At 59.1% G+C, this 14,774-nt stretch overlaps 1 protein-coding gene across 5 annotated transcripts; it reads right to left on the reverse strand.

Annotated features, from left to right (window-relative positions):
- Nucleotides 1-1,836: 1,836 nt before the first annotated feature.
- sik1 (salt inducible kinase 1) lies at nt 1,837-13,904 on the reverse strand. 5 transcript variants are annotated; one of them, XM_031896419.1, is made up of 14 exons: nt 13,743-13,904; nt 12,844-12,992; nt 11,967-12,083; nt 10,256-10,319; nt 9,906-10,067; nt 8,687-8,811; nt 8,473-8,596; nt 7,299-7,498; nt 7,050-7,187; nt 5,800-5,892; nt 5,536-5,662; nt 4,024-4,233; nt 3,616-3,793; nt 1,837-3,413 (listed from the first exon to the last, which is right to left on the reverse strand). In XM_031896419.1, the coding sequence occupies exons 2-14, from the start codon at nt 12,985-12,987 to the stop codon at nt 3,206-3,208; spliced, it is 1,890 nt and encodes a 629-aa protein (XP_031752279.1). In that variant the 5' UTR covers nt 12,988-12,992; nt 13,743-13,904; the 3' UTR covers nt 1,837-3,205. The 5 variants fall into 5 exon arrangements, with proteins under 5 accessions (XP_031752279.1, XP_031752275.1, XP_031752276.1 ...); XM_031896415.1 differs by having other exon boundaries at nt 12,844-12,989; nt 13,743-13,879; XM_031896416.1 differs by having other exon boundaries at nt 12,844-13,021; nt 13,743-13,879.
- Between the last annotated feature and the right edge of the window lie 870 nt (nt 13,905-14,774).

Genomic DNA, 14,774 nt, shown 5'->3' on the forward strand with positions numbered 1-14,774 from the left:
AAGTACCACCTATGGCTGGGGAGATGTCGCTACACAATGGGGGTAGATGTGACTCCTGAGGGGATAAGGAAAATGATTGTAGAAGAGTTGCGCTTCATTAGAGCGTCAGAACAAACGCGCCCCCACTTCTCTGCATCACAATGGAGGGGTTTCACCTTTTAGAGTCCAACCTGAGTTATGTGTTACTCTGTTTTGCTTTTTGCTTTTGTTTTTTCCAAGAGCGTGATACTGCTCTGTTTCTTTTCCTTAGGTTCATGTTTGGAGGAATTTTCTCAGCACCTCGGCAGATGCCTACAATTTTATTTGTTTCCTTGGGGTCTATCTCATCTATTTTTGGGTGGGGGACGGGGTTAGGGTGGGCTGTGGTTTTCAAAGACAACATAAGCAAACTGTCCTGGATTTGGTCTTTTCTGTGGGGGTGGGGAGGGAACCAACAAGGACAGAGGATGGACTGTGACAATCGGTTGTCTTATGAAGGGTGGGTTTATAGGGTGGGGGCGGAGGTGGTGTGGTTATATTGTAAATATATACATATGGACTGACCCAAGGACTTTGCTCATTTAGTAGCAATTTGATGTTTGTTTTTGTTTGATTGAGGTGTGTACTTCTTTATGAACAGTGTTTCTTTTATAATAATAAAGAAAAATTCCTATCTGATCCCCCCATTGTAAGCAGCAGTCCTGCCCTGCTTTATGGCTGAGATTCTAGCTATCTGTATAACAGAGCATTCTGTCACAGTGGCACAGATCCTATCTGATCCCCCCATTGTAAGCAGCAGTCCTGCCCTGCTTTATGGCTGAGATTCTAGCTATCTGTATAACAGAGCATTCTGTCACAGTGGCACAGATCCTATCTGATCCCCCCATTGTAAGCAGCAGTCCTGCCCTGCTTTATGGCTGAGATTCTAGCTATCTGTATAACAGAGCATTCTGTCACAGTGGCACAGATCCTATCTGATCCCCCATTGTAAGCAGCAGTCCTGCCCTGCTTTATGGCTGAGATTCTAGCTATCTGTATAACAGAGCATTCTGTCACAGTGGCACAGATCCTATCTGATCCCCCCCCCATTGTAAGCAGCAGTCCTGCCCTGCTTTATGGCTGAGATTCTAGCTATCTGTATAACAGAGCATTCTGTCACAGTGGCACAGATCCTATCTGATCCCCCTATTGTAAGCAGCAGTCCTGCCCTGCTTTATGGCTGAGATTCTAGCTATCTGTATAACAGAGCATTCTGTCACAGTGGCACAGATCCTATCTGATCCCCCCATTGTAAGCAGCAGTCCTGCCCTGCTTTATGGCTGAGATTCTAGCTATCTGTATAACAGAGCATTCTGTCACAGTGGCACAGATCCTATCCCCCCCATTGTAAGCAGCAGTCCTGCCCTGCTTTATGGCTGAGATTCTAGCTATCTGTATAACAGAGCATTCTGTCACAGTGGCACAGATCCTATCTGATCCCCCCATTGTAAGCAGCAGTCCTGCCCTGCTTTATGGCTGAGATTCTAGCTATCTGTATAACAGAGCATTGTGTCACAGTGGCACAGATCCTATCTGATCCCCCCCCCATTGTAAGCAGCAGTCCTGCCCTGCTTTATGGCTGAGATTCTAGCTATCTGTATAACAGAGCATTCTGTCACAGTGGCACAGATCCTATCTGATCCCCCCATTGTAAGCAGCAGTCCTGCCCTGCTTTATGGCTGAGATTCTAGCTATCTGTATAACAGAGCATTCTGTCACAGTGGCACAGATCCTATCTGATCCCCCCATTGTAAGCAGCAGTCCTGCCCTGCTTTATGGCTGAGATTCTAGCTATAAAGGGAAAGTAAACCCACTGTATATAGTATAAAAAAAATAATTTATTCAGTCAGTGTTGCTATAGAGTATAAATGGGGCTCAGGCCGGCGGGTAATTACACAGTAACAAACCCAGTCGGTGCTGCTGAGCCCTCAGTACATTCCGCCGCTCGTTGCTGGATCAGATAAAGTGCATGTCGCCCACCAGCGGCGCCGGCAGGAAGGGGATTGGAGGGGGAACATGTGGGATCCACTATTTGGGGGGACAGATGAACAGACGGACAAATTGCTTTATAACAGTCTGACCCACTGAGCCGAGAGCCTTATGTGCCCAAATACTGTCCTTATAGCCCCTGCGCTACCCAGGGAGCTTACAATCTAATTCAGTGCCAAAATACTGTCTACAGAGAGAGATCCCTTCATCTGCCCCACAGAGCTTGCACTCACACTGTTTCCTATATACTCCCCCCATAAATCTATCCCATATTTCCTTCTCATTATATTCTGTGCCCAAATATTGCCCCCAGTCAGAGGGGGACCCCTTTATCTCTCTGTACCCCTGACCCTCAGAGCTTACTATTGTAGTCTGTGCCCAAACACTGCCCCCAGTCAAGTCAGAGGGGGACCCCCTTATCTCTCCGTACCCCTGACCCTCAGAGCTTACTATTGTAGTCTGTGCCCAAACACTGCCCCTAAGACAGAGGGGGACCCCTTCCTCTCTCTGTACCCCGACCCTCAGAGCTTACTACTGTAGTCTGTGCCCAAACACTGCCCCCCAAGGGAGTCCCTTCATCTCTCTGTACCCCTGACCCTCAGAGCTTACTATTGTAGTCTGAGCCCAAATATTGCCCCCAGTCAGAGGGGGACCCCTTCATCTCTCCAAACCCCTGACCCTCAGAGCTTACTATTGTAGTCTGTGCCCAAACTCTGCCCCCAGACAGTGGGGACCCCTTTCATCTCTCCGTACCCCCGACCCCCAGAGCTTACTATTGTAGTCTGTGCCCAAACTCTGCCCCCAGACAGTGGGGACCCCTTTCATCTCTCCGTACCCCCGACCCCCAGAGCTTACTATTGTAGTCTGTGCCCAAACTCTGCCCCCAGACAGTGGGGACCCCTAGGTCCCTGTATTGCAATGCTGTAAAGCTAAGAAAGTGCATATTGCGATGCGAGACAGAAGTTGGTCCATTCGGGGGGGCTCCCAGTAACAGTGGGGACCCCATATTGCTATACTGGAGCCAACTCTGCCAGTTCGGCTGCAGCCACAACCAGTTGTTCCAGTAGAAAACACTATATTGCTTGTTCGGAAATCTGTGCTTTGATTGGTTGAGTCCTGCTGTGCTGTGTTGGGGGGCAGAACCCAGTGCCAGTCTGTAGTGTGTGCCAAGTCTCTCCGTGCCAGTGCTGCCAACTCTCTATGCCAGGAGCACACAGCTGTGGGTCCCTGGGGGGGTTGCCTGTACCCCGCAGTCTGTGTTACACGGTGTGAGGATCTGGCCTCCGGCCTGCAGGGGGCGCCCCAGAGCTGCGCTGTAGGAATAGGGAAGGAGGGGGGCGCACTGGTCACTGGGGTCCTGGGGCAGCAGCTTGGGGCTCGGGGGGGACACTGTAATTTGGAGGAGCCTAGGAGAGACAAACACTGCACATTAATACCCCAGAGGGGAACCGGGGGCCACACAACCGGATCATTATTCCCATAGGACCATCCCAGGGTGAAACAGGGAGCCCCATAACTACGTGCCCCCCCCCAAATAAACACCTGCAAACCCCCCCCCCCCGTCATATAATACACCACCCCCACATTGGGTCACAGGGAGCCACTCACCGCTGCTGCTGCAGAACATCTTGTAGGAAGACTTTGGGGTCCCTCCCGCTCTGCGGGGGGCTGTGGGAGGTGTGAGTGCAGCGCACCCCCCGCTGTCGGTTCATGGCGCGGATCTTACTGAGACTGAAGAGCCCTCTGACCCGTATGGACTTGCGCAACTGCCGCAGAGCGACGGCACCTGTCAGACAGGAGGGGGGGGCACTGAGTGGGGCGGCCAAGGTAACGTTTCCCACCCCAATGTGCCCCCCCAGCATCAGGGCAGGATAGGGGCTCAGGGGGGCAAGGTAAGGGAGCACTTACTGGCCAAGCCTTTGGGCAGGGAACCCCAGAATGGAAGAGCTAGAGGGCCCCATGGGCCAATTTAGGGGAGATTTTTGGGGCGCACACCGTTAATTAGGGGGCTCTTACCCTGAGTGAGAGAGGTGTCAGACGCTCTTCGTCCCTCCTGGAAGGTGATGGGCAGGAGTCCGTTCTGTGCCACTGAGCCCTGTGCCTGTAGGACCGGGGTGGCAGACTGGGCACTCAGTGGGGCGGGGCAGCACCTCTCATAGGGCCCCGCGGGCACCGGCACCCAGGGGGGCAATCGGCAGCTCTCTGGCCTGTGAAACCCGGCAGGACCTGATGGGGAACGAGGTACATGTATCATTATGGGGCCCACAGACTGACTGGGACTCACGTGCGTGAGAGTGGGAGCCAGACACGCGAGTGGGAGTGGGAGCCAGACACGCGAGTGGGAGTGGGAGTGGGAGCCAGACACGCGAGTGGGAGTGGGAGCCAGACACGCGAGTGGGAGCCAGACACGCGAGTGGGAGTGGGAGCCAGACACGCGAGTGGGAGTGGGAGCCAGACACGCGAGTGGGAGTGGGAGCCAGACACGCGAGTGGGAGTGGGAGCCAGACACGCGAGTGGGAGTGGGAGCCAGACACGCGAGTGGGAGCCAGACACGCGAGTGGGAGCCAGACACGCGAGTGGGAGTGGGAGCCAGACACGCGAGAGGGAGTGGGAGCCAGACACGCGAGTGGGAGTGGGAGCCAGACACGCGAGTGGGAGTGGGAGCCAGACACGCGAGTGGGAGTGGGAGCCAGACACGCGAGTGGGAGTGGGAGCCAGACACGCGAGTGGGAGTGGGAGCCAGACACGCGAGTGGGAGTGGGAGCCAGACACGCGAGTGGGAGTGGGAGCCAGACACGCGAGTGGGAGTGGGAGCCAGACACGCGAGTGGGAGTCAGACACGCGAGTGGGAGTGGGAGCCAGACACGCGAGTGGGAGTGGGAGCCAGACACGCGAGTGGGAGCCAGACACGCGAGTGGGAGTGGGAGCCAGACACGCGAGTGGGAGCCAGACACGCGAGTGGGAGTGGGAGCCAGACACGCGAGTGGGAGTGGGAGCCAGACACGCGAGTGGAAGTGGGAGCCAGACACGCGAGTGGAAGTGGGAGCCAGACACGCAAGTGGGAGTGGGAGCCAGACACGCGAGTGGGAGTCAGACACGCGAGTGGGAGTGGGAGCGGGAGCCAGACACGCGAGTGGGAGTGGGAGCCAGACACGCGAGTGGGAGTGGGAGCCAGACACGCGAGTGGGAGTGGGAGCCAGACACGCGAGTGGGAGCCAGACACGCGAGTGGGAGTGGGAGCCAGACACGCGAGTGGGAGTGGGAGCCAGACACGCGAGAGGGAGTGGGAGCCAGACACGCGAGTGGGAGTGGGAGCCAGACACGCGAGTGGGAGCCAGACACGCGAGTGGGAGTGGGAGCCAGACACGCGAGTGGGAGTGGGAGCCAGACACGCGAGTGGGAGTGGGAGCCAGACACGCGAGTGGGAGTGGGAGCCAGACACGCGAGTGGGAGTGGGAGCCAGACACGCGAGTGGGAGTGGGAGCCAGACACGCGAGTGGGAGCAAGAGAGTATGAGGGGATACTTACTTGGAACAACCTTTGGAATTTCCTTGTGTAGCTTTGGTTCCTGACAGGATGGGGGGGCCCGGGGCAGAGCCGGGGGTACAGCAGCTGAACTCCCAGCACAGGGGGGCTCTTCCAGATACAACATAGACTGCAAAAAGTAAAGTACCCCATGAGTGACCCTTCTGCCCCCATTCAGCCTTCTCTTACCCTCACCCCACATTGTGCCCCCAACCCCGTATATATAGGTACCTATAGCCCCCCCTCCTGCCCCCGCCCCACACTCACCTGTAATGGGAAGCTGAGGCCACAGTCACAGTCCGTGGGTGCTGCCTGCGGGCCACACACTAGGGGGCTTCCAGCTGTGCCTGGGGGAGGTACCTGGGGGGGAACAATATTCCAGGGGTTCAGTATCAGAACTGGCACCATCCCTGGGCCTCATGCACCCAGTCATTCCCTCCCCCCCCATAGAAATCCCTCCCCCACCCACGCGGAAATCCACATTGACCTGCATGTACCAAGTGCTTATACACAAGCACCCCCTGGCACCCACCCTTATACACAAGCACCCCCTGGCACCCCCCCTTTATACACAAGCACCCCCTGGCACCCCCCCTTTATACACAAGCACCCCCTGGCACCCACCCTTATACACAAGCACCCCCTGGCACCCCCTCTTATACACAAGCACCCCCTCTTATACACAAGCACCCCCTGGCACCCCCTCTTATACACAAGCACCCCCTCTTATACACAAGCACCCCCTGGCACCCCCTCTTATACACAAGCACCCCCTCTTATACACAAGCACCCCCCCCCTGGCAACCCCCTCTTATACACAAGCACCCCTGCCCCCTCTTATACACAAGCACCCCCTGGCACCCCCTCTTATACACAGCACCCCCTGGCACCCCCTCTTATACACAAGCACCCCCTGGCACCCCTCTTATACACAAGCACCCCCCCTTTATACACAAGCACCCCTGGCACCCCCTCTTATACACAAGCACCCCCCCTTTATACACAAGCACCCCCTGGCACCCCCTCTTATACACAAGCACCCCCTCTTATACACAAGCACCCCCTGGCACCCACCCTTATACACAAGCACCCCCTCTTATACACAAGCACCCCCTGGCACCCACCCTTATACACAAGCACCCCCTCTTATACACAAGCACCCCCTGGCACCCCCTCTTATACACAAGCACCCCCTGGCACCCACCCTTATACACAAGCACCCCTGGCACCCACCCTTATACACAAGCACCCCCTCTTATACACAAGCACCCCCTGGCACCCCCTCTTATACACAAGCACCCCCTCTTATACACAAGCACCCCCTGGCACCCACCCTTATACAAAAGCACCCCCTGGCACCCACCCTTATACACAAGCACCCCCTCTTATACACAAGCACCCCCTGGCACCCCCTCTTATACACAAGCACCCCCTCTTATACACAAGCACCCCCTGGCACCCACCCTTATACACAAGCACCCCCTGGCACCCACCCTTATACACCCCCAGGCACTTACATGATCACAGCTGGGGGGGTTCTGCGCAGCAGGCCCGGGGGAGGGGGGCGTAAGGGCCCCAAGTCGGGGCTCCTGGAGTCGCTCCACCAGCAGGAAGTAAATGGCGGCGTAGTGGTTGTAGCTGTCGTTGCGCAGAGCCTGGGGGGGGGGGGCAGAGAGGCGTCAGTAGCAGTCAGGGCCCATATTTCAGAGGCCCAGTGGGGCAGTAGGGAGAGCGCCGGGCACGTATGGGGCATTTCCATCTCTCACCTGCAGGGTGCGCTCCCGGTCGATGCCCAGACTTTGCATCAGGCTGAGAACCTGCAGACAGGGTGGCGCCGGGGAGAGGGCATCGGGTATGGGGGGCAGGTAGTCGCCCGTCTGTACCCAGCGGTGCTGCTTTATCTGCCCAATAGTCAGCCGCTTTGCAGGGTCCACAACCAACATCCGGCGAATCAGAGACTCACAGTCTGACGGGGCAACAAGAGACAATGGTGAGGGGGCATCGGAGGCAAAAGGGACTGAACAGCCCTAACTCTGTCCCTACCTGCCCAATGAGAGTCAGTGGGTGGGGCTAGAACATTGATGGAACTTGCAGGGGGCGGGGCAGTGAATCTGTGGGTGGGGCCAGGACACTGATGGCAGATTACAGGGGGCGGGGCAGTGAATCTGTGGGTGGGGCCAGGACACTCTGATGGCAGATTACAGGGGGAGGGGCAGTGAATCTGTGGGTGGGGCCAGGACACTGATGGCAGATTACAGGGGGCGGGGCATTGAATCTATGGGTGGGGCCAGGACACTCTGATGGCAGATTACAGGGGGAGGGGCAGTGAATCTGTGGGTGGGTCCAGGACACTGATGGCAGATTACAGGGGGCGGGGCAGTGAATCTGTGGGTGGGGCCAGGACACTCTGATGGCAGATTACAGGGGGCGGGGCAGTGAATCTGTGGGTGAGGCCAGGACACACTGATGGCAGATTACAGGGGGCGGGGCCAGGACACTCTGATGGCAGATTACAGGGGGAGGGGCAGTGAATCTGTGGGTGGGGCCAGGAAACTCTCATGGCAGATTACAGGGGGAGGGGCAGTGAATCTGTGGGTGGGGCCAGGACACTCTGATGGCAGATTACAGGGGGAGGGGCAGTGAATCTGTGGGTGGGGCCAGGACACTCTCATGGCAGATTACAGGGGGAGGGGCAGTGAATCTGTGGGTGGGGCCAGGACACTCTCATGGCAGATTACAGGGGGAGGGGCAGTGAATCTGTGGGTGGGGCCAGGACACTGATGGCAGATTACAGGGGGCGGGGCATTGAATCTATGGGTGGGGCCAGGACACTCTGATGGAAGATTACAGGGGGCGGGACAAGGGGTCTGTAACAAGGATTTGGGATTAGGCACAAAGGAGACTGATGCCCGTATGGACCAATAGGATTTATTTACTCACCCTGAGACATGAAGTACGGGATGCGGAATCTCCCCTCCAGGACCCTCTGGCGCAGGGTGGGCAGGTTGGGGGCATCAAACGGGAATGTGCCGCACAGCAGGACATACAGAACCACCCCCAAGCTCTGTGCCACGTGGGAGAGAAATGGAACCGGATCAGCACAGCCGCACAGGGACATCGGATCAGTCACACAAACAGAAACTGATTCACTCACCCAGACATCGAGGGGCGGCCCCTCATATTCTTGCCCCTGGAAGACTTCTGGTGCAGCATACGGGGGGCTCCCACACCACGTGTTCAGGGCCTGCCCCTCTTTATAAAAGTTTCCAAATCCAAAGTCTTGTGGGGAATAAAAAAGCTAGTTAGTCCCATCATGCCCATTACCCCCCCCATGGCCCCTCACCCCATTACCCCCCCTATGGCCCCTCATCCCCATTACCCCTCATCCCCTCATCCCCATTACCCCTCATCCCCATTACCCCTGTGGCCCCTCATCCCCATTACCCCCCCTATGGCCCCTCATCCCCATTACCCCCCTATGGCCCCTCATCCCCATTACCCCCCCTATGGCCCCTCATCCCCATTACCCCCCCTATGGCCCCTCATCCCCATTACCCCTGTGGCCCCTCATCCCCATTACCCCAGTGGCCCCTCATCCCCATTACCCCTGTGGCCCCTCATCCCCATTACCCCCGCGGCCCCTCATCCCCATTACCCCGCGGCCCCTCATCCCCATTACCCCTGTGGCCCCTCATCCCCATTACCCCTGTGGCCCCTCATCCCCATTAACCCCTGTGGCCCCTCATCCCATTACCCTGTGGCCCCTCATCCCCATTACCCCTGTGGCCCCTCATCCCCATTACCCCTGTGGCCCTCATCCCCATTACCCCTGTGGCCCCTCATCCCCATTACCCCTGTGGCCCCTCATCCCCATTACCCCTGTGGCCCCTCATCCCATTACCCCGCGCCCCTCATCCCCATTACCCCGCGGCCCCTCATCCCCATTACCCCGCGGCCCCTCATCCCCATTACCCCCGCGGCCCCTCATCCCCATTACCCCTGTGGCCCCTCATCCCCATTACCCCTGTGGCCCCTCATCCCCATTACCCCTGTGGCCCCTCATCCCCATTACCCTGTGGCCCTCATCCCCATTACCCTGTGGCCCCTCATTACCCCCGTGGCCCCTCATTACCCCCGCGGCCCCTCATCCCCATTACCCCGTGGCCCCTCACCCCCATTACCCCGTGGCCCCTCACCCCATTACCCCGTGGCCCCTCACCCCATTACCCCGTGGCCCCTCATCCCATTACCCCTCATCCCCATTACCCCGTGGCCCCTCACCCCATTACCCCGTGGCCCCTCACCCCATTACCCCGTGGCCCCTCACCCCATTACCCCGTGGCCCCTCACCCCATTACCCCGTGGCCCCTGACCTGCCAGCTTTAGGTCCATGTTGTCAGTGAGCAGCAGATTCTCAGCCTTCAGGTCCCTATGGACGACGCAGTGGGCGTGGCAGAACTCTACGGCCGAGAGGATCTGCAGGAACTTGTGTCGCGCCTCCTGCTCCGTCAGTCGCCCCCGCGCCGTCAGGTAATCTGGGGGGGGGGAGGAGTCTGTCAGTCTCATGTGGAACCCATTCCCCTCATTATTACCCCCGGGGGGCAGAATCCCAGGCACTGTATGTGGCACAGCCGGGGTCCCACCCACCACTGGCCAGAAAGCACTTTCCTGAGTGTCACTCCCCTTACCCCATGGGGGGCCCTGTAGGTGCCGAGGGACTCACCAAACAGCTCCCCGTTTTTGGCATATTCGGTTACGATGTAGATCATGTCTTTGGTCTCCATCACCTGCACAGAGAAACCCCAGTTAGTGTTGTACCTGTACTCCGGTGAGTGAGCCCCCCCGTGTGAGTGAGCCCCCCCGTGTGAGTGTGAGTGAGCCCCCCGTGTGAGTGTGAGTGAGCCCCCCCGTGTGAGTGTGAGTGAGCCCCCCCGTGTGAGTGTGTGAGCCCCCCCGTGTGAGTGTGAGTGAGCCCCCCCGTGTGAGTGTGAGTGAGCCCCCCGTGTGAGTGTGAGTGAGCCCCCGTGTGAGTGTGAGTGAGCCCCCCGTGTGACCGTGTGAGTGAGCCCCCCGTGTGAGTGTGAGTGAGCCCCCCGTGTGAGTGTGAGTGAGCCCCCCGTGTGAGTGTGAGTGAGCCCCCCGTGTGAGTGTGAGTGAGCCCCCCGTGTGAGTGTGAGTGAGCCCCCCCGTGTGAGTGTGAGTGAGCCCCCCGTGTGAGTGTGAGTGAGCCCCCCGTGTGAGTGTGAGTGAGCCCCCCGTGTGAGTGTGAGTGAGCCCCCCCGTGTGAGTGTGAGTGAGCCCCCCGTGTGAGTGTGAGTGAGCCCCCCCGTGTGAGTGTGAGTGAGCCCCCCCGTGTGAGTGTGAGTGAGCCCCCCCGTGTGAGTGTGAGTGAGCCCCCCCGTGTGAGTGTGAGTGAGCCCCCCCGTGTGAGTGTGAGTGAGCCCCCCGTGTGAGTGTGAGTGAGCCCCCCCGTGTGAGTGTGAGTGAGCCCCCCGTGTGAGTGTGAGTGAGCCCCCCGTGTGAGTGTGAGTGAGCCCCCCGTGTGAGTGTGAGTGAGCCCCCCCGTGTGAGTGTGAGTGAGCCCCCCCGTGTGAGTGTGAGTGAGCCCCCCCGTGTGAGTGTGAGTGAGCCCCCCGTGTGAGTGTGAGTGAGCCCCCCCGTGTGAGTGTGAGTGAGCCCCCCGTGTGAGTGTGAGTGAGCCCCCCCGTGTGAGTGTGAGTGAGCCCCCCCGTGTGAGTGTGAGTGAGCCCCCCGTGTGAGTGTGAGTGAGCCCCCCCGTGTGTGAGTGAGCCCCCCCGTGTGAGTGAGCCCCCCGTGAGTGAGTGAGCCCCCCCGTGTGAGTGAGCCCCCGTGTGAGTGTGAGTGAGCCCCCCGTGTGAGTGTGAGTGAGCCCCCGTGTGAGTGTGAGTGAGCCCCCCGTGTGAGTGTGAGTGAGCCCCCCGTGTGAGTGTGAGTGAGCCCCCCGTGTGAGTGTGAGTGAGCCCCCCGTGTGAGTGTGAGTGAGCCCCCCGTGTGAGTGTGAGTGAGCCCCCCCGTGTGAGTGTGAGTGAGCCCCCCGTGTGAGTGTGAGTGAGCCCCCCCGTGTGAGTGTGAGTGAGCCCCCCCGTGTGAGTGTGCCCCCCCGTGTGAGTGTGCCCCCCCCGTGTGAGTGTGCCCCCCCGTGTGAGTGTGAGTGAGCCCCCCCGTGTGAGTGTGAGTGAGCCCCCCCGTGTGAGTGTGAGTGAGCCCCCCCGTGTGAGTGTGAGTGAGCCCCCCGTGTGAGTGAGCCCCCCGTGTGAGTGAGCCCCCCCGTGTGAGTGAGCCCCCCCGTGTGAGTGTGAGTGAGCCCCCCCGTGTGAGTGAGCCCCCCGTGTGAGTGAGCCCCCCCGTGTGAGTGAGCCCCCCCCCGTGTGAGTGTGAGTGAGCCCCCCCGTGTGAGTGTGAGTGAGCCTCACCTGGTAGAGTCGGATGATGTGGGGGTGTTTGAGTTTCTTCATAATTTCTATTTCTCTATAAATCTTCTCCAGATTCCCGGGATCCAGGCGAGTTTTATCTATGATCTTTATAGCGACCTGGGGAGGAGAGCAGCCCAGTTACACCAACAGCAGCGCATAGTCACCCCCCTGTATCCCCCCTCACTGATACTGCCCCCTGTATCCCCCCTCACTGATACTGCCCCCTGTACCCCCGACTGATACTGCCCCATGTATCCCCCGACTGATACTGCCCCTTTTCCCCCCCCGACTGATACTGCCCCACGTACCCCCCTCACTGATACTGCCCCATGTACCCCCCTCACTGATACTGCCCCTGTACCCCCCTCACTGATACTGCCCCTGTATCCCCCCTCACTGATACTGCCCCACGTACCCCCCTAACTTATACTGCTCCATGTACCCCCCGACTGATACTGCCCCACGTACCCCCCGACTGATACTGCCCCACGTACCCCCCGACTGATACTGCCCCACGTACCCCCCGACTGATACTGCCCCATGTACCCCCGACTGATACTGCCCATGTACCCCCCTCACTGATACTGCCCCTGTACCCCCTCACTGATACTGCCCCTGTACCCCCCTCACTGATACTGCCCCTGTACCCCCCTCACTGATACTGCCCCACGTACCCCCCGACTGATACTGCCCCACGTACCCCCCTCACTGATACTGCCCCTGTACCCCCCTCACTGATACTGCCCCATGTACCCCCCGACTGATACTGCCCACGTACCCCCCTCACTGATACTGCTCCATGTACCCCCCGACTGATACTGCCCCACGTACCCCCCCACACTGATACTGCCCCCTATAAATACCCCGCTGCACCCACCTGTGTGTTAGTGACCCGGTGCTGCGCCAGTTTCACTACAGCGAAGTTCCCTTTCCCGAGCGTCTCCTTAATGTCATAGAATCCGACCCGGAGGGGGCGGTTGGGGGGCCCCCCAGCACCACAGCTCTCTCTCATGATCCCCATATCTGCTGCACACAAAGGGGAGTCAGTGTAACGCCTGGGGCAACATGACAGAGGGGCAGTTACACAGCAAGGGGGGCAGGAGGGTGGAAGGCAGAATTAGTGAGGGGGCAAAAGAACTGGAGGGGTATTATTAGGGGCAGGTATAAAGTGCAGGGATACATAGGGGTAAGCAAGGGGCAGGTACAGAGGGGGACGAGGGCAGTAAGGACGGGGCAAAGGGGAGTCAGTAATACAGGGGGGTATTATTGGGGGGTAACACAGGGGTACATACCGGCAGGTGGGTGCGGAGGGGAGTCAGTAGGACAGGGGGGTAACACAGGGGTACATACCGGCAGGTGGGTGCGGAGGGGAGTCAGTAGGACAGGGGGGTAAGTAGGCAGGGGTACATACCGGCAGGTGGGTGCGGAGGGGAGTCAGTAGGACAGGGGGGTAACACAGGGGTACATACCGCAGGTGGGTGCGGAGGGGAGTCAGTAGGACAGGGGGGTAAGTAGGCAGGGGTACATACCGGCAGGTGGGTGCGGAGGGGAGTCAGTAGGACAGGGGGGTAAGTAGGCAGGGGTACATACCGGCAGGTGGGTGCGGAGGGGAGTCAGTAGGACAGGGGGGGTAACACAGGGGTACATACCGGCAGGTGGGTGCGGAGGGGAGTCAGTAGGACAGGGGGGTATTATTGGGGTAACACAGGGGTACATACCGGCAGGTGGGTGCGGAGGGGAGTCAGTAGGACAGGGGGGTAACACAGGGGTACATACCGGCAGGTGGGTGCGGAGGGGTCAGTGTGAGGCAGTCGGTGCCAGTAGGAGAGTCCCGGGCAGCGGAGTCAGCAGACACAGTAGCGAGTCCCGCCCCCTCACACACTCCCCGCCCCCCCCGCACATTCCCCGCCGCCTGTTCTTCCGTCACGTGTCCCCGATTCGCTCATCTCCCTGACACGCCCCCAGGCCCCGCCCCTTGTTCCTTAGGATTGACGTCACTCTCGCGTCAAGCCTCCCCACACCCCTCCCTGTTGCCTGGAGACCTCGGGTTCTGACGCGCACCGTGATGTCCCAGTCCCCATAGCAACCGGGCAATGACGTGCGGGGCCAGCTGGCAGCGAGTTGCTCAGGTTTCAGTTTCAGGGCAATGCGCAGGCGCAGTTAGGCGGCGGAGGGATCCCTGCTGGGAGGAAAGAGTCATTACATTAGCGCCCCCTCCCGGTAGGCTGAGCGCATTGCAGGGACAGAGGAATGTCGTTCTTATCGCTTGAGACCTTTGTTTAGCCCCCCCCGCTCACATCATCTGCCCCCCCCCTTCCCTAGCGCTCATAGTGACATCAGTGATCCGACCCCGTCATCTCTTCCCCCCCCCCCCCAGCTGGGAACATTCTGTGTCACCAGCCGATACCTGTCTGCCCCCCCCCCAACTGAATATCTGCCCTTCCTCCCCCCCCACTTACTGAATATCTGCCCTTCTCCCCCCCCACTTACTGAATATCTGCCCTTCTCCCCCCCCACTTACTGAATATCTGCCCTTCTTCCCCCCCCCACTTACTGAATATCTGCCCTTCTCCCCCCCACTTACTGAATATCTGCCCTTCTCCCCCCCCCACTTACTGAATATCTGCCCTTCTCCCCCCCCCACTTACTGAATATCTGCCCTTCTCCCCCCCCACTTACTGAATATCTGCCCTTCTCCCCCCCACTTACTGAATATCTGCCCTTCTCCCCCCACTTACTGAATATCTGCCCTTCTTCCCCCCCCCACTTACTGAATATCTGCCCTTCTCCCCCCCCACTTACTGAATA

This window comes from Xenopus tropicalis, chromosome 2 (genome assembly GCF_000004195.4).
Source record: "Xenopus tropicalis strain Nigerian chromosome 2, UCB_Xtro_10.0, whole genome shotgun sequence".
NCBI classification, from domain to species: domain Eukaryota; kingdom Metazoa; phylum Chordata; class Amphibia; order Anura; family Pipidae; genus Xenopus; species Xenopus tropicalis.